This window comes from Marmota flaviventris, chromosome 14 (assembly GCF_047511675.1).
Source record: "Marmota flaviventris isolate mMarFla1 chromosome 14, mMarFla1.hap1, whole genome shotgun sequence".
Lineage (NCBI taxonomy): Eukaryota > Metazoa > Chordata > Mammalia > Rodentia > Sciuridae > Marmota > Marmota flaviventris.
In genome coordinates, this window is record NC_092511.1 from 87,983,642 (window position 1) to 88,007,646 (window position 24,005).

General features: G+C 39.7%; 1 protein-coding gene across 3 annotated transcripts in view; it reads left to right on the forward strand.

Moving 5' to 3' along the window:
- The window catches only part of Tmem131 (transmembrane protein 131), a 160,424-nt gene that overhangs the window by 21,937 nt on the left and 114,482 nt on the right, over positions 1–24,005 (forward strand). For all 3 annotated transcript variants that reach the window (XM_071601865.1, XM_027950670.2, XM_071601866.1), the window contains exon 2: positions 23,917–23,978. In XM_071601865.1, coding sequence (XP_071457966.1) covers positions 23,917–23,978 — 62 coding nt within the window. The remainder of the gene's footprint in view (positions 1–23,916; positions 23,979–24,005) is intronic.

Genomic DNA, 24,005 nt, shown 5'->3' on the forward strand with positions numbered 1-24,005 from the left:
CTCTAGCTCACTATAGCAGATTCCTGGAAACATTACTGACCGCAGCAGCTCTGTTACAGTAATGCTCAGTCATGAAGGAGCAGGGAATGGAACGTGGCAGCGTATTGATTGGTAGAGGTAGACTGACCTGGTGGTACACCCTCGGCTCCCTGCACAGCTCTGCCTCACACAGGTTGTCCTGCAATAAGCTCAGTAAAATTCAGAGACATGAATGGTTTTTCATTACTTGTAACCCCAGGTAGTCCAGGGTTTTGTGAAAGACTTCTTCAAAGGGAGAATCCACAACTGGGTGCAGTGGTGAACACCTGTGATCCCAGCTACTCAGAAGGTAAGGCAGGATGATTACAAGTTCAAGGCCAGCCTGGGCAGCTTAGACCCTGGGTGGAGGGTGACAGAGGAAAAAAGAAAACAATCCGTGGAGGGCAGGGGTGTGGCTTGGTGGCTGAGGCCTTGCCTAGCATGTGCAGGGGCCTGGGTTTAAGCCCTAGTACTGCAAAAGAAAAAAAGGAAGGGAGAATACACGTCAGATGCCAGGTGCTTGGAAGAGAATGTGGGCTCGGCTTTCAGTTTCATAGTTGTGTCCCTGTGGGTTCTCGTGGCCGCGTCTTGTCTTGTTCAGGAGTTTTGCACACAGTGCCATGTGGAGTCATCTCACCAGGTGCGCCTGTGTGGATGCGTTTCTGACGTTCAGAGTGAGTGCTCCAGGACCTGGGGCGGGCAGCCTGGGAAGAGGCATGCCAGCACATAGCCACATTCCAAGAGAGCAGAGGAGCCAGGAAGCACCCTTCATGAGGATCTGGAAAAGAATATGCTTTCGAAAATGCAAGCTAGGCTTTTAGAGCCTCTGGAGACCGAGGAGGGACAGACGGTCAGAGGGGAGGCTGTGAGGAAGGAGCTGGGGAGTGTGGGTGGGCAGGGCCCAAACAGGAGCAGGGCCTGCAGCTGGAAGAAGCTGGTGATGGTGCGATTGTCTATCAGCACACATAGCCCGCTGACCGTCTTCAGGGGCTAGCTTTAAGATAGGGCCTGCTGGGTGGCTTCTTGTGGGATGGCAGATAACAGCTAACGTGTACGTGCCCGGCGGTGATAGCAGGCAGCAGATCGTTCTTCAGTGGGTCTGTCAGCTGATTAACCGTCATATCCTCCTTGTTCTGAGGGGGGCCCGACGTGCCTCAATAAACTGGCTCGTGTGTGTGTGTGTGTGTGTGTGTGTGTGTGTGTGCGCGCGCGCGCGCGTGCACTGAGTTGGGGACGGAGTGTGATCCCGAGGTATTTGTGGCCTGAAGCTCACTGCAGTCAGCCTGTCACCACAGGAGGCCGGCGAGCACTGCTGGTATAGTGCTCACTTCTAATGGACTCTCCACCAGCAGCCGCTTGGCATTCTTTCTGAAGACTTGGGGTTTTGTCTGAATAGCTCCCCTACCAGGGTGGAACTCCTTCTCCAAGGAGGCCTCCTTACAGGGAGATAGAAGGGCCTGCCGTTATCTGCATGGAACAAGGTACACAGCAGGCGCTCAGTAAATCCCAGCTCAGTTGAAAATGAATTACACACAACCCACAGGTGTGTGACCAGCCCTGTGTTTACCTCAGAAGTTCGTTTTGCCTTAAAATGTCAATACTTGATACATTAAAGACTGAATCAATTAAAAAAAAACTGATTAAAAAAAATTGCCCCTTGGGCTGGGATGTGGCTCAAGCGAAGCATGCTTGCCTGGCATGCGAGGGGCGCTGGGTTCGATCCTCAACACCACATAAAAATAAAATAAAGATGTTGTGTCCACACTGAAAACTAAAAAAATAAATATTAAAAATTCTCTGTCTCTCAAAAAAAAAAAAAAAAAATTGCCCCTAAACAGGACCCTCTGAGCCCTTCTCTGGTAGTCACACCTCAGTTTTTACCTGTCTCCAGGCTAGACTGCATGATGGCAGGTTAATTCATTAACTTGTATTTGGTGGTTGCCCACCCTGGGCTGGTACCCCTGCAAGAGCCTTCAGGGGTGGTGAGCTCGCCTGCAGGCAGACCTGCCAGGACAGGCTAGCTGCTGGGGACACTGGGAATGGCAGAATGCCCTGAAGGGACTTCCAGCTAACATGTGGGGTTTACGTGCCTGTTGGCAGGACTGTTTCTTCCTTATGAGCAAAATGTCTAGTTTGAATGAAACTTTTGGAGTCCATAAGCTGAGCAAACACTTTTTGAAATGACTCTGCATAGAATAAATTACCTGTTTGGGGTCTTAGGCAGTAAGACACTGTCATTTTGTTATAATGTGTCTGTGTCTCAAAGGGAGAGTTGGATTTTGTTTTCCTCTCCCTGTCTCCACCTTAAGGAAAAAAAAAAAAAACTTGAAAAGTGGTAATAAGACATCACAATAGGATGTTTTCTGTGGGAGACAGACCGCATGGGGGGACTGAAGGGAAAAGCACCATGCTCCCTGCTCCCTGCTCTGATACTTACAGCTTGTGATCTTGGACAAATTGCTCTTCTCTTAGACTAAATGGTAATGAAAGTATGTGTGGTTTTCTGTTTTTAAATCCAGAACTTTTAATAAGACAAACAAATGAAAAATTCCAAAGTCACTGGTAAAGAATAGGTAATCCATTTGGAATTGATTGCATTTAAAGAAAACAGATGATTAAAACAAGTATGATAAATACAGTAAGAAAATAACTTCAAATTTCAAGACAAGGCAATAAAGTCAAAGTTTAAGTGCTTAATTAGATATGGGGGACATCCTATCTGGCAATGGTTTCCAACCTACATTTGAGGACTGAAGTAACTTTAGCAAGTGCGTTTTACAACAATTAGAAATATAATGAAGATGTGAATCTGGTTATTTTGAAGATTAAAATTTTGCTTATAAAAGGCTTCAGAAAATTCAAGTTTAACAAAAAATGGACGTATAATCAAAGGTAGTACACGTAAAGCTGTATGCCAGCAGTGTGGAGTTTTATTTTATTTTCATGAAGTGTCAGGAGGTTAAACTTCTGCTTGGTCTACCCATGCCCACTCCCCTCCCCAGCCCCTCCCCTGCACTCTTAACCCTCTTGAAAAATTTACCATTGCCCGTTTTGATCAGTGCGTGTTTTTTTTTGTTGTTTGTTTGTTTTTGTTTTTGTTCCAGGGATTGAACTCGGGGGCACTGGACCACTGAGCCTCATCCCCATCCCTTTTCTGTATTTTATTTAGCAACTGGGTCTCATTGAGTTGCTTAGTACCTTGCTTTTTTGCTGAGGCTGACTCTGAACTTGTGATCCTCCTGCCTCAGCCTCCTGAGCCTCAGGATTACAGGTATGCACCACCACACCTGGCTGATTAGTACACATTTTTAAAATAAATAGTTCATTAAACTTCCTTATTTCCATGTGATCTTTATACTTTAATTTTTTAATTCTCTTTTTTGGCCAGTTGGTCTAGAATTTAAATAAATGGGACCATCTCAAAACGTTTCATTTTGTGGTCACATCTGAACAATGTGCTTCCCATTCTCCATCAGTGTGCATCTTCCACGCAGCCAGGGTTTTTAGAATGCACTGCTGGGCTCCAGGAATATGTTTATGAATAAGACATAGCTATTAGCTTCCAAGAATTTCTCGTTCGGTGACGGTTATAAACAAATAATTACAATGTAAGGTTAGAGATACATACTGAGGTGTGTGTCACAGGAGGGAGTTGAATTGACTGACTGTATGCACAAACCTGTGTATTGATCACTTTATCTAATAGTGAAAAGAACGATACTTGTTAGGTCATAGGACCCGATCCATGTACATCTGTTTTACTACAAGTCAAAACACTGCCCTTTCAGTTCTGACTTACCATCCTTGCTACCTGTAGAAATGTGCCTTTTTAAAAAGTTGTTTTTAGGGCTGGGGATGTAGCTCAGTGGTAGAGTGCTTGCCTAGCATCTGCGAGGTCCTGTGTTGAATCCCTAGCACCACAAAAATGACAGCAACTTTGTTTTAAGTGATGGGCAGATGTGGCTGAATTCAGACCTGTGAATACTCATGGAGGCCTTTTGGTCAGAGTGTGTCTTTCTGGTGAATGATTAGTCTTGTCATTGTACACCAGGATCCTGGTGCCTATCTCTCTGTAGAGACTAACATACAGCTGCCTTGGAATCTGGGCTGGGCTGTGACCTTGAGCAGGTTATCTAGACCTCACGCCTCAGCTTCCTGATCTGTCTTAATGGGGTTAGTATGAGTGCCTCTTTGATTCAGTGAGGACACTTCCAGTCGCCTGCAGGGCGTGGCACTCTTGAGTGCTGGATCAGGCAGGCCCTAGCGCTTACATATTCATCTTACATTTTCATCTGGACTATTATGTAACACCAGGCCAGGCCAGGTTATTTTCAGCTGGGCCAGACCAGCTCCTTGGCCTGAAGGTATGCCGTGTGTTCAGCTTGGCAAACGTATGGAGGGCCAGTGTTGGGCACTAACTTGGTTTTGAAGCCTCAGAGGTGAGGAGATGATCCCTCTCCTCTAGGAGTTGATAAATGTTATTTGTTTTGTTTTCTTTGGTTTCCCAAAGGGTTTTAAAAACCAGGACACTCAAAGATTAGATTTGAAAAGTAAAACTTTCAAAAGTTAGAAAAAAGTTTTTTGTTTTTTTTTTCTCTTAAAGTAATTCAGGAGGTAGTTTAAGGGAACTTGCCTCTTGCAGACAGTGTTAACCACCCCAGAAAGGTTTGGCCCGAGCTGGATATGAGCCAGAGACCAGCACTTTACCATGAGGGTCACATGGTCCCTGGGTCCAGTCTGTCATCCCAAGTTAGTCAGTCTAACATGAGACATTGGTGATAGAAATTTGCTTTATGATAGAGGGAAAAATATTGAACTGTATCAAACTAATGATGGCAAAGAAATTAAATTTGTTAATCACATACTCAGTTTCAGAATTTCCTTTTGGTTAGGTCTTTTAGGTTTTGTTGACTCTGTCACAGGAAAGCAGGGGGCCTGAAACTCCATACCTCAGTTCTTGTGTTCTGACAAAAGATTTAAAGTTAGACACCAAAAGTCATGCAAGAGAACTTTATTAGAAGTGAAAGTGAGGTGAAAATAAAGGAAAGCAAAAAGCACTCTCAAGGGAGAGGGTGGGCCACCTCCAAGCAGAGGACAAAGAAGGAGACAATGCTGGCCTCGATTTTATTATTGTTTTATGGTTAATTTGAAAATTGGGATCCTCCTTCAGCAACGTTCATCAGTCAGATGTTCAACTCCTCCTTCACGTTGGGCAGTGGAGTTTTGGGCCTTAGTTGGTCCTCTCTGGAGCTGTCATGGTGGCCATCCTATTTAGGGGGGCTTCATCTACAAGTCAGTCCCTTGTTAATGTGGGCATTGGGGTCAGTCTCTGGTCAGAAGTTACCTCAGTGTGCCTGTGCTGCTGAAGGAATCTTCCTCCCCAGATAAACGGACATACTTTTAGCCATAATCATGTCAGCATCAGTGGACCCTGTCAAGAGTTAGTCCTTTAATCCTTTTCTCTTGACATATTTCCCAATTAGCTCCTTTTGCATTTTTACAATTTAACTATCACTCTTTGCTTTCTTCTTTACTTTGGAAGTACTTTAAAGAAGATTCTAAAGTAGTTTAAAGAACACCTGTGACCTTGCCTGCATTTCACTGCTACCTAACAACTCCTTAACCAGTTTATTCTTGTTTTATTATTTCTCTACTCATTAAGATATTTAGATCTAGTTGAAGAGCTACACTAGGATACTTAGCTAATACCATCCATTTTCTATCTCAAGGTGAATTCAGAATTATGTTTAGATCATTTCTCCATGCGAAGGCAAGAGAAAGGTAGAGAATAGCTTTTGTAGTTAATCTGTATAGGGCTAGGCCAGTTTTATACAATCTATATTCACAAGAGAATTTGTTCAGATTTTTAGAAGCAGCTTTCATTACGCTAAGAAATTTTTAAACAATCTGTGTTATTTGTGAGATCGGATGAGCTATGCCCAGTCACAGGGCTTCTCACAGCTGTCCAGGTTCGTCATTCTGCTGTCCACGAAGTGTTTAGCAGAGGGGCTCCATAAATGGCCCTGACAGTAAGTGTGGGGAAAGTGGTGGTTATGTGCCCCAGTTTCAGCAGTAGTGTCTATTTTAACAAGAAGTATTTCCATAGTTCATAGTTTGGGTGGGGTAACTAGGGTTTAGGACCCAAGAGTTGGTGTTTTCCCATGCTTTCCTAATATGAGTTAATAGTATATTTTAAATAGTATTACTATAGGTTAAGCATCCCTAATCCAAAAATCTGAAATTCAGAATGTTCCAGAGTCCAAAGCCTTTTAGGCACTGAAACCATGGCAAAGTGGAAAACTCCACACATCAGACCCCAGGCACTGGGATGGGGCTGAGTCTCAGTAGTAGAACATGGGTGGCGGGCCTGAGGCCCCAGGTTCAATCCCCAGCACTGCTACCCCCCCCCCCCCACCACCACCAAATTCAGGCCTACTAAAAATGTGTAAGATGCCCTTCCTGCTGTCTGCATAGATATACATGAAATATGATTTCTGTTTTTAGACTTGGGTCTGATCCCAGCATATTTCAAAATCTGAAAGAGTCAGAAATCCAAAACACTTCTAGTCCCAAGCCTTTCAGATAAGGAATAGTCAACCTGTGACCCTGTTTCAGAAACTTGATTCTCCCTCCCAGGATTTGTTGGGGTTAAATGAAAACAGTACAGGCGCATTGTCTAGCACAGTGTTCATTGTGCAGGAGGCACATGATAGATGAGGTTCGACATTTTACTCGGGTTATTTTTAATGCCTTTCTTCCTTGAAGTGAAGTTGTAGCTTAAGGAAAAACAGCAACAGGAGTGGCTTAGTCTAGGACTTTATATTTAAAGCATTTGTTAGGGGGAATAGAATGAATAGGACATCACTTTCCTGTGTTCATATATGAATACAGGATCAGTATAACTAAATATCATATATACAACCGCAGAATGGGAAGTTACATTCAATGCATGTATGATATGTCAGAATACACTCTCCTGTCAAGTATAATTAAAAATAACAAAAAAGTGTGTGTTTAACAAGGTCAATACAATAAAAGTAGATTATTATTCACGTTCTCGGTTGCACTTGATTTTTGTTTTCTTGAATAATCCTCATTTGACTGTTTTAAGGAAATTATGGGAAATATTGACTTCGGTTCTAGCTGTGTTTCCCTGTGATTGGTTTGCAGTAGGATGCGTTTACTGTACAGGAGAGCTGTGCGACTAGCATACCACTTTAGTAATAGGAAGTGATTTGCGCAACACTGCAGGGAAGTGGAGGCCAGAGATCAGCCTTGAGTAATCTAGAGTAAGGTGGAATGCCATGACAATTTCCCAGCTTCCTAAATTGAACAGCAGTGTTCTTGAACTCGGAGATGGTGGTCTCCTTTAGTGTCTTTTTTTTTTTGTCTGGGGATGTAGGAGTGCTCCTGAGTGAGGAAGAGGAGACTTCCGACTGCAGCTGTGTGGTGTGATGGGTGTGGGGGGGTTGCTGCCTGCGTAGTGGCACAACATCCAGGAGTGTGAACACTGGGTTTACCAGGTTTCTTGGAAGTGGGTTGTGTATGTACCATGTTTGTGTGAGCCTGTGGGTGAGAACTGTCTTCAGGAAAACAGTCCTATTTGAGAAATAAGTTATTCTCTCAAATATCCATCACCCCACATCCAAATATTTTGAACTTGAATGGACTTACCACTATATAGAGAAGAAAAACTTTTTTCCTCTTCATTTTTTTCTTTGTTTGGCAGTACTGGGGCTTGAACCCAGGGTCTCCTTTGCACGTGCTAGGCAAGCGCACCACCACTGAGCTATGCAGCCCTTTTTATTTTATTTTCAGACAGGTCTTGCTGAGTTGCCCGGGTTGGCCTGCGCCTTGTGATCGTGCCTCAGCCTCCCGCATAGCTGGAGTTACAGGCGTGCACCACTATGCCTGGCATCCAGTTGTTTTTGCAGGATGTCTTTGTCCATACCTGTCATTCATTTTGGTAGGTGTGTAGAGGTGTTTCATTATGGTTTTGGTTTGTGTTTGCATAATGGCTAATGATATTGGACATCTTTACATGTGCTTTTTGGGCTACTCTTAACAAGATCTTTTGTTTTTTAGTCAAAAAAATTTTCCCCAAAATGAGAAATTATACCCCAATTGATTCAAATGTATGAATTGCCAAGATCATTGTAATGATCGTTTTTTATTAGCTACACATGTGTAGCTAATAAAAAAAATTTTTTTCCAATTTTTATTGAATTGTTTATCTTAGTAACTTTTGAAGACTATATAACATGGGTAAGAATCTTTTAATTATAGATGCATATTTTATATACATACATGTGCAATATTTTTATGTATGTGTATATATCTCTAATAATTTTTCCCAGTGTATGTTCAGCCTTTTCATTTTTTTTAAACAATTTTTTTTAGAGGAAATGTTTTACATTTGAATGAAGTCCAGTTTTTCAACTTTTTCAATTATGGTTTGTGCTTTTTGTGTCCTTGTCACAAAGATTTACTCCTCCTATGTGTTTCTTTAGAATATTATAGTTTAAACTATTCTGTTTATTTCTCCAATCTATTCTGAGATCTTTTTATGCATGGTACGAGGTAGGAATCAATATTCATTATTTGCATTTAGATGTTAGCTATTATGGCACAATTAATGAAAAGATTTATTTGCCATTGAATTGCTTTGTCACCTTTTTTGAAAATTCAGTAAGCCATATATACACACACACACATATATCTGTTTTTGGATTCTCAGTTTTGTTCTGCTGATTTACATGTCAGTCATTTTATCAGTACCACACTGTCTTGATTATTGTAGCTCTTTTTTTCTCTTTCTTTTTTTGGGGACTAGGGATTGAACTCAGGGGGCCTCTACCACTGAGCTACATCCTTAGCCTTTTTATTTTTAATTTTGAGACAGGGTCTTGTTGAGTTGCTGAAGCTGGCCTTGAACTTGGGATCCTTCTGCCACAGTCCCCTGCCCGCAGTCATTCACCATTTTAAGTATGATGTTATTTGTAGATTTTTCATAGAGGCTCATAATCAGGCTGAGGAAGTTCTTTCTATTCTTAGTTCACTGATAGTTTTTGTCACAAATTGTTGAATTTTTGTCAAATTCCTTTTCTATATATTGAGATGGTTTTAACTTTTCTTAGAATGTTAATATGTTAAAATGCATTGATTCAAAAACAATTTAAACTGACCTTACATTCCTATTTATTACCTCTGTTTGGTTATTATCTATTTTTCTTTTTAAAATAATGCTGGATTCAGATTGGTTAAAAAGTTAAGAATTCTGGTGTTTGTATTATTAAGGGATGTTAGTTTTAGGTTTCATATAATATTTCTTGCCCGTTTCTGATGTTGGTTTTTTAAAATCACCTGGGAGATCATTTTTCCTATGATGAGGAATTATTTGTATAGTATTAGTCATTTATTTTTAAGCAGTTTCAGCATTATGTGTTGATTAGATTTTACTAGTTAAATTATCTAGAACTCAGAAAAACTGTAAGGTGATCCTGGAACATTTTATTGTGCCATAAAGAAGGTGCTCAAGGACTAATGGGCACTTGTTAGGAGGACATAGTAGCTGGCTTCAAGGGATTCCCATTAGCCAAGTTTGGGGCATTTGAATTTCAGAAAAGAATGATGTCAATAGTCAGTTATAATGGGAGAAGAATCCATAAGTACATAGTGATGTTCAAAATTGACAAGGGCAGAGGGAGGCAAAGATGGCCACAGAATGTCATGCAGTAAAGGTACGAGGTTGAATTAGAAAGCCACAGTTTCACAGCCAGCACTGTAATCGTTGATTCAGGCAGTGGATGCTGAAGTCATTGGCGAAAGGTGGAGCTCAAAGTTCTTCTATGGATTATTTATTAAATACAAAGCGGAAAAGTCATCTTTATTATAGAAAGGTCTCGTGGTTACTGCAGAAACCACAAGCCACTTTAGCTCATCTGCATTGTCAGACTGATATCTGCCTCTTGGTGTGTATGTATCTTTCATATATTGTTCTTGCCAAAAATGTTTAATATGAATTTGGTCATGAAACACTATATCAAATCAATATTGTGGGACAGTCTTTATAACACTAAGACTTGATTCTTTAAAAAAATGTTTTATGAAAGAAAATATATTTGAAGGTACTGTTTTGATTTAAAGGAAAATAAAGAGCTGTTAAAACCAAATATAATGCATGATCCATAATTGGATTCTGACTGCCAAAATAAATAAATAACTGGTGATAAAGAACCATTTTTTGTTTTGTTTTGTTTTGTTTTGGGGGGGGGTGCTAGGGATTGAACTCTTGTGCATGCAAGGCAAATACTCTACCAACTGAGCTATGTCCTCAGCCTCATAAAGGACAGTTTTGAGTAGACAATTGAGAAAACTTAAACATAGGCTATATATCTTCATATCATTAATATTAAGTATCAATATTGAAACACTGGGGCTTGATAATAGAATTATGATTATGTAGTAGAAAGTCCTTGTTCTTAGGGATCCACACAGGAAGTGTTTACAAGGAATTGTAGTTTCCTTTCAGGTGGTTTGGACAAAGAAGAAAAATGGAAAAAAATATATGTAAATAGATATGGGATGTACTGAAACAAATCTGGCAAAAAAAATTTTCTTTAAATTTTTCTGCAGGTTAAAGTTCACTATGGAAAAGGTCTGGCAGAAACTCCCCGTTGGAGAGTCAGGGCCACTGTCTGGGCTAGGTGGCTGCAGCAGTTAGTTCTGCACATCTGCCTCCATCCCCTGCCTCTCCCCTCCCCATGCACTCTGCCCAGGCACAGGTGACCCCGAGTCTTGGCTCGGGCTTCTCTCACCCCTCTTGTCAGCCTCACTTTATGTTGCACCTGCGTGTTTCTCTGTACTTATCCTTCTGAGAGAGCCTTTCTTCTTCCCAAGGCTCACCCTTCCCTGTTCTCGTGACCTTCCAGGAAACCCATTTGTAGTCTCCCTTCTCTCTGCCACTCAGAAACCTGTCTAAACACTTTCCAGTGGCTCTCAGTTGGCCAAATATGGGGGCTTATTTGAAAGTCCCCTTGTCTTTCCCATTCTCTGCAACCTTGATTCTGTTGGACCCCTTCTCTTGGCTTCCAGAGGACCTGTGCACTGTCTTTTCTCTTCCCCCTCACAGACCACTGCTGCCTGACAGTGGTGCTGCCTGACAGTGGTGCTGCCTGTTTTAAACTGTAGACTTCAGATCTCCACCATTTCTTCCTTGGTGACTTTTGAAAACTTCAGTTTTCACCTCTCCTTGCCTGCGTCAGCATTGTCACTCACATGTTGGTTGCATCGTCATCTCAGATTCTGTCTGTCGTCATGATCTGGTCATCCACCTGCCTTCTCTGTAACAGGTATTTAAATCACTAGCCCATGGATCGCTGCAACATGCAGGATCCCATGGGGCCTCGCTCCTGCAGAGGGCGTTTTGGCACATACTGAGGACCAACGTGATGTTGTACTAGCTTGCCATGAGCTTTCTCTACGTCAAGAAGCTAAGCTTATTTGGAGACTCCTTGCATGGATGGGAGGCTGCTGAGAGGCAACCTGAGCTTGAATATGAGGCTGACCTGAGCTGTCCTCTTGACTCTTGTAACTCTGCCAGTTCCAAGTTGTGTGACCCTGGGCAAGTTACTAGAAAGGCGGGGGGAAGTAGCACCTAACTTCCAGGGCTTAGCACGGGCTGGGGCTTAGCTTCTATCTCATTTCTCCAACCTCTTTAAACCTGCTCAGTGCTCCCTGGATTCCAGAACTGTGAAATTGAGGTTTGTAAATGACTCACCCTATAGTGAGAACATAAAATAACCTGGCCCCTCCCTATCATTTGAGTTAACTGGTGCCTTCTGTTTTTAGCCAGTGGTCAGCACCAAAAATGGTATCCATGGAGCTTTGAAGCAAACCAGGGCAGCTAGAGGTAACTTAGGATCTGTGCCTGGTTAGTGAGGGGAAAGAGTACAGCGATGATCAGACATTAATGTAATCGAAAAGTAAAACAAGACTAATAAATTTATAGTAATTATTAGTTATAGTTTATATAAACTACTAAGTTTATAATATAGTAAATATACAATTTATATGTAAGTAAAATAGTGAGTATGTGGGTACAACAGAATTTGGGTATTTTGGTTTTTGATGAAAACGTCACTGAGTTTGGAACCTGCCAAACTTGGCATCTTTTACTTTTTTTTCCTTCTTTTTATAAAAAACTCACATTTAGATGAATATCTGATTTCATTTTAAAATCTCATTGGATAGTACTTTAAACTTGTGTGTCACATGAGGAATAAGCTATTAAAGACTGACAGTAACATATTGGATTACATATTTACAAAAGGCACAGTTACTAGTAAAAATAGCTTACACTACTTAACAAAGATAAACATTCTTAAAATCTTTCCCTCTAATTATAACACATACTCAATTTAACATCAAACCTGCATGCTAACCCAAAATGAGGCCATGCTTTTTTAACCACTTTAGATCCTTAATTTCTCTTAAAGCAGTGTTTGACTTTTTAAATCTGTCTGGTTGTGCTTAATATGAGTGTCTACCATCAGTTGAATTGTTGGATTCTCCTGCTGTCTGCTTCTGCTCTTCTTGGTCTGTCATCTGAACTTTAAATGTTCCACTGGGCCTGGGTGGCTCTGTGCAGTTTGATTCCACTCCCCTCTGTAAGCCAAGGCTGTTAGGAGGACACTTGTGAATCAGGATAAAGCCCAGCCTCTCTCTCAGATTACTGAGCAGGGTTAATTCCATGGTGATAAGAAACTGGACTGAGATCTCCAGTGGATAAAACAGAATGCAGATGTAGTGAACGCTGACCTTGCAGCCCAGCAGACACCCCTCCCCACCCCCACCCCCGCTTTCTCACTCCAAACGCATTGGGCTTCCAGAGGACTTCTGAGGTGCCCTTGAACCTTGCAAAAAATCAAAAGTCTTTCTCATAAACTGCTGGGTTACCTGCTCTCTCAGCCTGAAGAAGAATATCCTGAAGACAGACCTCACCCCAGTGCTCAGGCCTGGAGTGTGCAGCAGGTGTCAGGAGCAGGAGGAAGTTGAGAGACATAAGGACCCAGGTACTGGAGAGGACTGGAGCTGCAGAAGCCACAGGCATTCTGGGAGAAGCCAGGGAGAGGAAGGGTGGGGAAGGGTGGGCAGGTCCATAAAATGTACTGCCGCACTTCATCCTGGCTGGTCTGTAACTGAAGCATGCCACATACTCAGCTTAGTATGTCCCGTTTTCAATTTTATTTATGTAAATATTTACTTGACTGTCATCCAAATAAAAATGTACACTATTTAGCTTTGCCAGCATTTTCCCCATTGCTGATTTAACCAGCGGTCAGGTAATGGCTTGATAGGTTCGGATATGTGTTTTGTTCTGTGGGTTTTTTTTTTTTTTGTCCTCATGCTGAAATTTTGAATATTTCACAAGAACAACATTGTTTAGTGTAATGATTGATGTTCAGTAGCTGTCATCATCACAAGACATGTGTTTCTGAGAGGGAACATTTCAGTATATTAGACCAGTTGGATATAAAGGTGTAAGGCAAGGAGAATAGTTGCATTTTTGGAGAAAAATCTTCAAGTAGTTGATTTAAGACTGTGATTTAGATCCTTCAAATCAAAGAAGTCCCATGTAAAAGAAAGGAGGAATCTTGACTTTTTAAAAATGGGTTTTTCAGTGGGGCACGGTGTTACAATCTGTGTCCCAGGGGCTCCAGGTCAGCCTCAGCAACTTAGCAAAGACCCTGCTTCAAAAATAAAAAGATCTGAGGATGTGTAAGTGCCTCTGGTTCAATCTGTGGTACCAAAAACAAACAAAACAAAACAAAAAACCCACGCAGTAACAACAAAAAACCAGGTTTATCACAGTACGATTAATGTACAATAAACTACACATATTTAAGGTATGCAGCTTTGACCTTTGGCCAGTGCTTGGCCTTTGGCCTGTGAAACCAATACTCTCCATTACAATGAAGATAATAAACACATTACCCTCTCTTCTGCCCTTTATCCAACCCCCAGACAACAGCTTGTCTGGTTTATGGCACTACAGATTAGTTTGCATATTCTAAAATTCTATATCAGTAGAAATGTATAGTACTTTTTTTTTCCTTCCTTCCTTCAGCATAATTATTTTATTGAGAGATTCCTCTAATGTTGTGTGTTTTGAGTGTTCTTTTTTATTGCTGCACAGTATTCCATAGTGTGGATAGGTATGGCTCAGTTTGTTTATCTGTTCACCCATAGATTCAAATGAGAGTTGTTTTCTCTAAATATTCATGTACCAGTTTCTCATGCACATGTATTTTATTTTCTCTTGGGCGATACCTAGGAATGAAATGCCTGGTTGGTGGATATATATGTTTCAATAATGCTTTCCAAAGTAGTTGCACCTTTTTCGATTCTAGTTGGCTGTATATTAGAGTTCCAGGTCCTCCACATTCTTCGCTTACACTTGACACAGTAGCGATTTTTAATTTCAGTCATTCTCCTGGTAGGCAGTAGGACTTCATTGTGTTTTTATTTCCCTAATGACTGAGGATTGTGAGCATTTTTTCATGTTCTTATTTTCACATGCCTTATTTCATGTGCTGTTCATATTGTCCTCTCTTAAATGCTTGTTCAAACATTTTTTCTGCATTTTATAATTGAGTTTTCTTTATTGGTTATAAGAGTTATTTACATATCCTCGAATACAAGCTCTTGGTCAGATAAATATTTTGCAAATATTGTTTCTAGTCTGACTTATAGTTTTACTTTAGCCTCTTGAAAAGTAGAAATTTAAAAATATGTTTTAATGAAATCTTGTTGTTGTTTTTTTCGGGAGGTGGGTGGGTTCCAGGGATTGGACTCACAGGCCCTCAACCACTGAGCCACCTCCCCAGCCCTGTTTTGTATTTTACTTAGATACAGGGTCTCACTGAGTTGTTCAGTGCCTCACCATCCATGAGGATGACTTGAACTTGCTATCCTCTTGTCTTAGCTTCCCTGCCGCTTAGATTACAGGCGTGCACCACTATGCCTGGCCTGAAAACTCGTTTTTTTTGTAATTCATGGAGTGTTTTGGGTTTTGGAAGGGTTGTATCTTAAAAAATTTTTGTCAAACTTAAGGTTACTAAATTTTTTAACACCCCCCCCCCCACACCTTTAAACAAGTTTTAGAATTTTAGCTCATGAATTTCTGTCATTCATTTCAGTATGACTTTTTTCCCAAGAGTTGAGTAATCCGGGTTCCTTTCTTTCCAATGTGGCTTTCCATTTGTGTCAGCTTGGTTTTGTGAGACAGTTATTTTTCCTAATGAATTGTCTTGGCACCTTTGTTTGTTAAGGTCTGTTTCTGAGCCTGTCTTCTGCTCTAGGAGTCTGCTGTCTTTGTCAGTGTCACACTGTCGTGATTATTGTGGCTTTGCGCTGTGAGGTCAAGCAGTGTGAAATCTTCCAGTCTTTTTTCTTTTTCAAAATTGTTTTCACCATTTTTAAGTTCTTTGCTCTTTCGTATACATTTTAGAATCATCTGGTGAATTCCTACAAAGCAGCCTGCTAAGATTTTGACTGGAATTACATCGAATGTCTAGATCAATTTGGGGGACTAGGTGTCTTCACAGTGTTGAGTTTCTTGGTTCAAGTACATGGTTGGTCCCTCAATTCACTTAGCTGTTCTCTGAGTTGTTCCAACCTGTGGTTTTGATTTTTCATTTTAGAGTCATTCCTTACTGGTATTAAGAGATGTAATGTGGCTCTTTTTTCTGCCACTTGGCTCACCTGCTTATTCTATAAAATTTTGTAGGATTCTTAGGATTTTCTACATTTCAAGTTGTATTGTTTGTATGCAAAAAATGGTTTTATTTTCTGTTCCAAACTCTGTAATTTCTTTCCTTTTCCTGCCTTCTTTCAGTATGACCCGGAGCAGGAGTGCTGCAAGATGGAATCCTCTCCTTGTTCTGGTCTTAGATGGAAGTATTTTGTCCTTTACTGTTGATTATGATCTTGACTGTGCTTCTTTTGTGCACGCCTTTTATCAGTCTTTTTATTCATGCTTTGCCAAGATCTTTTATCATGAAAGGATGATGAATTTTGTCAAATGCTTTTTCTTCATTTTTGGAGATGATTGTTTTCTTGAAGTCTTTTTTGGGTTGACTTTTTCTTTTTTAAAAAATGTTAATCCAATATTGCATTCCTGGGGTAAACTCCATTTGGTCATGATATTTGGTTTTTTTTGTTTGTTTGTTTTTGGTTCATTGATGGATTATATTTCCTGAAATTTTGACAAGAGGTCTCACATCTATAATAACAAAGATCTGATATTTGTCTGCAGTTTTTCTTTTAATGTCTTTGGCTCTTCAGGGATCTGAGTGATGCTGGGTTGATAAAATGAGTTGGAAAGTTTTTTGCTCCTCTTTTCTGGGAGAGTTTATATTGAATATTTTTTTCTTAAATATTTGGGAGATATTATCATTGAGTATATCTGGGCCTGGAATTTTATTTGTGAAGTTTTAAAATGCAAAGTAAATTTTTTTTGGTACATACAGGAATATTCAAATTAAGCAGTTTTTCCCTTGTGACCTTTGGCATGTTGAGTCTTGGAAAGGCATTTGTCCACCATAACCTGATCTGAATTACTGTAAACAGAACTGTTAATGATGTTCCCTAACAGCCTTCTAGTATTTCTAGAAAATGTAGTGGTGTCCAGGGAGATCGTGTGCTCATAATGCATGGCTTCTCCCTTTTGGTTTGTAACTGACTAGTCTAGGTAGAGGATTACCCATTTTACTTATTTATTTGTTTATTTAGTAGTGCTGGAGATCAAACCCAGAGCCTTGCGCTTACTGGGCAAGTGCTCTGCCACTGAAGTACAGCCCCAGCCCAATGAATTTCATTAATCTTCCTAAACAAAAAGGTACCTTTGATTTTTCTGTTTTCTGCTGTTTATTTATTTATTTGAGGTGCTAGGAATTGAACCCAGGGCCTTATGCAAGCCGCGCAGATGGTCTACTACTGGCCAAACGCCTATTTTAATTTATATTCTTTATTTCCTCTTCTTTGGGTTTAATCTCTTTATTTTCTAGTTTCTTAATTAGTTTTTGAACATGTGGGAAAAAGCATGTAAGATATGGATAACTACTTACCTAATATTTAGAATGAAACCTAATGTATTTGTTACGCATCCACAATGTACATGTTATGTATAAACCAAGTTTCTTGTAATATTTATTATTGGAAATTACACAAGATAAAATCCCTGTATAATAGCTGAGTTGGCGTAAGCGAATTATTTTAACTGACATTTTTAAGATGGCCATAATACACTGTAGTCACAGACACGTCAGCAGCTCATTGTTCTTGTCACGGTTAATCTGGGGCAGCAGTAAGTATACCAGCCGCCTCTGTAACCAGTATTTGGCATACCATTATATCTGGCTTTTTAAAAGAATAAGTGTGTTTAAACATTCAAATTTTTATAAGTCTTAGTGATTTTCTCTTGTAAACATTTTATTTGGAATATTTTCAAACTAGGAAAATCTGTAAGAATGAAAATGGAGTAAAAAACACACACCCTTTACCTAGACTCACCACCTGTCATTGACTGTTTGCTTCATTTGCTGTTCATTCTGTCCCTCTCCCCCACACATACATATGCAGCACATGCTAATAAATGAAATGTTAAACTTGACAGAACTAGGAAATATAAAGGTTTTTCTGGAGCAAAGATCACATTTTACCCTGTGGTTACATAGTGTTTAAAGAGGACTTCAGGTAAAGTCGTTAGAAAAGATTTAGGGAATAGGAACACAAAACCATGCAGTGTCTCCCCCCCGCCCCAACACACACCCACCCCTTTTATTTCCCCAACTCTTTTAATTATTCTGAGACAGAGTCTTGCTAAGTCATCCAGACTGTCCTTGCACTTGCTATCCTTCTGCCTCACCCTCCCATGTACCTGCAATCACAGGTGTGTACCACCACGCCCAGCGTACTCTTCCTCTTATTGTTTGTTGGCCTAAAATATTGAGAAGCTAGATGCAGTACACCTCAAAATGAATTAAACTATGAAACATAATTCCAACATCATAGATTTCCTCTTTTAAGCTATATGGCTTTCTTTTACTGTGTTCAGAATCGTGTAAGCATTACCACCATCTAGTTCCAAAATATTTCCATCACCCCAGAAAGAAACCTCATGTATTTTAGAAGGGACACTCTGTTCCCTCCCAGCCCTTGGCAACTGCTAATCTACATTTGATTCTATAGATTTGCCTATTTTGGATATTTGCTATACATGGAATACTAAAATATATGGTCTTGTGTATCTGGCTTCTTTCACTTAGCGTTAGTTCTCAAGGTTCATGTTGTGGTATGTTTCATCATTCCTGTAATTTTATTCCTGGAAAAAAATTATTCACCATATTTTGTTTGATTTTCCCTACCTTTTGGCTGTTATGAGTTATGAACATAGATGTGCAGATTTGTATGCATGTTTTTAGTTTTCTTGCATGAATAGGAGTAGAATCCATATATAATATGGTTATTCTGTATATACTTTTTAAAAAAATATTTATTTTTTAGTTGTAGTTGGACACAATACCTTTATTTTGTTACATATTTTTATGTGGTGCAGAGAATCGAACCCAGGGCCTTGCACATGCTAGGTGAGCAGACCTATATATACTTTTTTGAATAACTGCCAAACTTTTTCAAAGTGACTACCCCATTTTACATTCCCACCAGCAATTTATGAGTCTCCAGTATTTCCACACCCTTGATAACACTATTCTTCTTCTTCTTTTTTTTCTGGTAGCCATTCTAGTGTGCAGTCAGATTTTGTTTGGGTTTTGATTTACATTTCTCCAAGAGTTATTTTCTTTTTCTTTCTTTTTTTTTTTTTCCCTGTTTGACCGAAAAGTCTGTCTCCCCTTCAGTACCAGTACCTCACTGCCTTGCTCAGTACAGCTTGCCATTAAGCTTTGAAATTACAGTGACTGGTCCTCCACTGTGTCCTTTTTCAAGATTCTTTTGGCTGCTCTTGAATTTTCTTAGGAATTTAGAATTGGCTTGTTGATTTGCAGAAAGGCAAAGTGGGATTTTGACAGATTGTTTTTTGGGATCAGCCTGGGGAGTGTTGCCATCTCAAGTGCTTCGTAGCTTTAATTCTTTTCAGCAACGCATTATAGTTTAATGTGTATTTCTTTTGTCTTGCATTTGTTTTTGCAATCCTCGTATGTGTTGTTAGGTGTTGTTCACTTATATTTTGTCAAGGACTTTTATGTCCATATTCATAAGGAGTGTTGATTGGTAGTTTCCTTTTCGTTTTTCTTTCTTTTGGGTACCAGGGATTGAACTCAGCAGCACTCAACCACTGAGCCCCATCCCCAGCCCTTTTATATTTTACTTAGAGACAGGGCCTTGCTGAGTTGCTTATTAGCACCTTGCTTTTGCTGAGGCTGACTGAACTCCTGATCCTCCGGTGTCAGCCTCTCAAGCTGCTGGGATTATAGGTGTGCACCACAGAACCCTGCTCTGTTTCCTTTTGATGACTTTGTCTGATTTTGGTATCAGGGTATTAATGCCTTTATAGAATAAATTGGAAAGTGTTTTATTCTTTGGATGAATTCGTGAAGGATTGCTGGTCTCCTTTAAGTGTCTGATAGGGCTCATTGATGAAGCCATTTATCTCTGGACTATTTGGGGAAAACTTTGATTACCAATTCAGTCTCATTATAGGTCTAAGATTTCCTACTCTTGAGTTAATTTCAGTAGTTTGTGTCTTTCTAGTTATGTGTCTATTTCACATAGGCTATCTAATTTGTTGGTATATAGTTGTGCATAGTGTTCTTAATCTCTTCTGTGTGGTTGTTAGGCCTCTTTCTCTAAGGCTAGTAGTAACATCCCATTTCATTCATCATTTGCTTCTTGGTTTCTGGGGTTAGTCTTGCCAATTTTGTTGATCTTAAAAAAAAAGATCATTTTTTTAAAGTTTCATTTTCATTTTCTCTTGTTTTCTGTTCTCTGTTTAATTTACTTCTACCTCAACCTGTATTATTCCTTCCTTATGCTTCTGTGGGTATACTTTGCTTTGAGCAAGTATAAATGTAAAAGAGATATTAATATCAGTAACAATGGTAAATTCTGACATGATGTTATTGTTTTAACCAATATTATCTTTCGTTTTTCAAACCATGGGCTAAACACAAATGATTAATAAAATTATTACAGATTGTGATGAGGGTTTAAGTAGGGCCCGTAATAGATGCTAACACGCTGCTGGGAACAGTTGGGGTGGGGGTGGCTCAGCTGCCTCTGGCCCTAAGAGGAGCAAGGTGGGTCTTTGACCTCAGGGTTTGGGGGCCCTTCCTCCTCTTGTTTTTTGTAGAGGATTTAACTGATGTAGACTCTTCCCCTTAGAGGGAAAGACCATGGAAGTCAGAGTAAAGACCGTGGCAGCCTAGGTTACTAATGCCTGCCCCCCCCCCCCATGTGATTTCTGTTTCCGCTATTTACAACATTTATTGTTTTCATGAATCATTTTTAGCAATTTATTAAGAGGCAGATTATATCTAGTTGTTGGTTGCAATATTCAGAAAAAAGTTTTCACCGAAAAAAACCCTCCAAGAACTATGGTAGAGAAAGATTTGCCTTTAAAGTGAACATATTTTTTATTGCATCATTTTTTAATAAATTTTATTTATATATTGTAATGTATTACAATTCATATTACATATACAGAACACATTTATTGCATCATTTTTTAAAATTTATTTTTTAGTTGTAGTTGGACACAATACCTGTATTTATTTATTTTTATGTGGTGCTGAGGATCAAACTCAGGGCCTCGCATGTACTAGGCGAGCACTCTACCGCTGAGCCACAACCCCAGCCCTATTGCATCATTTTTTAATAAATGAAATAGGGAAGTAATCAGACTCAACTTCTCTTTTTGAAATGTGTCGTTACACAACTGACACATTGAGAATCTTATACTCAGAGTCGAGTGGTGTATGGGAGCACGAGAAGCTTAAAGTAGAGCTTGTGACCCGAGCTTCATGAGAATAAATAGCACTGGAATCATAAAAGGCAGAACAATAAGTGTCACTTATTCCTAAGTCCTTCTTTCCCTACTTATCAGAAATATATGCTTTATTTTAAAAATTAGTTTTCTCAAAGGTGTTATTAGTCATGAGGATTAATGTAAAGTTTACTTTGAAAGTAGTAATGGACTTAGAAATGTGGATTCTGGGATCTCATTGCTGAAATTCATAGTCCATCTGCAGCCACTTTCTTGCTGAATACAACTTCATTCTTCTTTTCTAAAAACCTTACTGTGGTATCTGTAAAGCAGATATCATAGGGCTAGTTTGAAGTTTAGTGAAATAGTGATCAATAATTATTAGTTTTTTTCTTTATTACATCTGGTTGCTGCTTGAACCACAAAACATTGGGAAAGTTTGAGATTCATTAAGCATATAAAATTAGGGAAATATTTTTGGGAGAAGAAACTGCTGTCATTTGTGAATTTGAATCTAGAGAAGTGGGGACTTGCTTTGGTTACTTTGTATATCTTGCAAGTTAGTAACTGTCAACACAGCCAGGCCACTGCATACACTTGTAATCCTAGCAGCTCAGGAGCCTGAGACAGGAGGATCATGAATTCAGAGCCCGCTTAGGCAAATTAGCAAGGCCTTAAGCAATTTAGTTAGACCCTGTCTCTAAGTAAAATATAAAAAAGGCTGGGGATGTGGGTCAGTTGTTGAATGCCCCTGGGTTCAATTCCTAGTGCCAAAAATAAATTAAAAATTTTTAAAATAACTGTCAGCACATGAAATGATTAAGTGCATATATAATGACACCTCTGTCTTTCTAGGTATATAATTTAAAGTTAAAATAATTGATCATTTAAAGCAAAATATCCTAATTTATTTCATGCTAGAGTTGAATCCTATTCTGCCTCTTTAAGGAAAGCCGATGAGGTGTAACACTCTTCCTTTTAGAACTTCATAATAGCTGTGCTATTCATTTTCTTCAGCTGATACAATTCTTTTGAAAAGCTCCCAATTAAACGTAACGATATTATTTTCAGTGTTCTTTATCTTATCTTAATTGAGTGAAGTTCTCAGTCAGATCAAGGTTTGGTCTAGTTGGATGGTAGGAACTCCTCTGGTGGTCACTGGATTGAATCTCTAATAATAACAGGAGCACTTCTAGTTCTTATTAGTGTCCTCTGGTCACCAGGTGGGAAGCTTCTGGCTCGCTTGCCTTGTCTCTTACCTTGTGAGCAGCTGGTGCCTTTGATTGGAGAATTGTCTTGGAATCCAAGATCTGGATGGTAGGGATGCTCATTGCTCCTCAGTGTTATTGCTTCTAGGCCTTTTTAGCCAACAGAGCAAGGAAGTTTGTGTGTGTGTGTGTGTGTGTGTGTGTGCGCACGCACACGCACCAAGTCATGTATATACACATCTAGAAATATTCCTATATTTGACAGTCTGTATCTGCCTAACCATGAGTTCATGCTGATGTCACCAAATCTAATCCATTACCACAGCTTCCTCCCCTTGCTTCTCTGTAAACTCTCATTCCAACCACGGGAAACCTGGCTCCCACTGTTTACCAGCTGTCTAACTAGTTGTTCAGTTTCAGGGACATTAGAATTGTTACTGTAACCTCCTTGGGAAATAGTCTTATCAGCTAAAGTACAGTGCATATGTACAGTTTCTCCTGTCTGTAGTCTTAAGATTCTTCTCATTTCCATTCTCCCCTTCCTGCTTCAGTGAAGTTGATTCATATATTTGTAATTGGTTAAATCATTTCCTCACACTTTGCATTCCATCCTGGGATCCCCCATCTCATAAATGATGATTTAAAATTTGCATAATTTAGATTGATTCTTTGTGCCATAGAGTTCTATTTTGACAAATGTGCAGGGTTGTGTATCCTACCCCCCCACCCCCCGCCTTAATTACTTCCTCTGGTTCGTTTACTCAACTTTTTCCTGCTGCTCTGAACGCCCCGCAGCCACTGATCTTTGTAGCAGCTTCACAATTTTGTCTTTTCCAGAATGTCATCTACCTGGAATCCTGCAGTGTGCAGCCTTTTCTTTTACTAATGCATTGCGCATTGTGTGGCTATTGAAGAGCATCTTGGTAGTGTGTACATTTTGGTGATTATGCACAAGGCTGCTATGAGGAATTCATGCAGATGAAATTATTTATGGACTTAAGGTTTTGAGTCAGTTCTGTAGACAGCAGGAGCATGGTTGCCAGGTTGTGTGGCACAGCTGTGTTGTCTTTTATGTGTCTTGTCTTTCCATTATTCTGTTTCTTGGAATGGAATAATTTGCTTTTGCCATTTTCCTCACCCACCTCCCTATCAAGTTCCTTTTGACTATTAGTCCCAGGTCATGTCATCATTACAGAAGAACAGAGGATACAGAATTTCAGCTGATGGTGGGGGGGTGTGATATAATACTCTAGTGATGTTTTCCATGTACTTACAATCAGTTCAGGTAATCTGTCAAAGAAAATAACTTGCTACATCTAGTTGGATATGACCGTTTTGGGCTTTCTCACAGTATAACAGGAATAGATGAAGGGCACTTAAACAGCCAGTAGGTTATTGAAACTCCTTTATTATTATATTTTATTCTAAAGCATTTCAAATTTGCTTAAATTATGAAGTATTATCCTCTTTAACCAGTAAGCTATGGTGTTGTTTTGTTTTGTTGTTTTCAGCTAGGGATTGCGTGCAGAGCCTCATACATGGTAAACATGTGCTGTACCTCTGAGCTATACCCTAGGGCAAGAAGTGTATTTTAAAATGTAAAATCGTAAAAGTTGATTTTAAGGTAAAAGATTCTACTAAAATTGAGTTTTCCTGGCAGTGATGTCTACTTTGCTTCTTTCACAGCGTTCATACCTACGGAGAACATAATAGAAGTGCTGCGCTTTGATGATGGCGGGCTGCTGCAGGTAATGGCTTTTTAAGTTGAATGATTT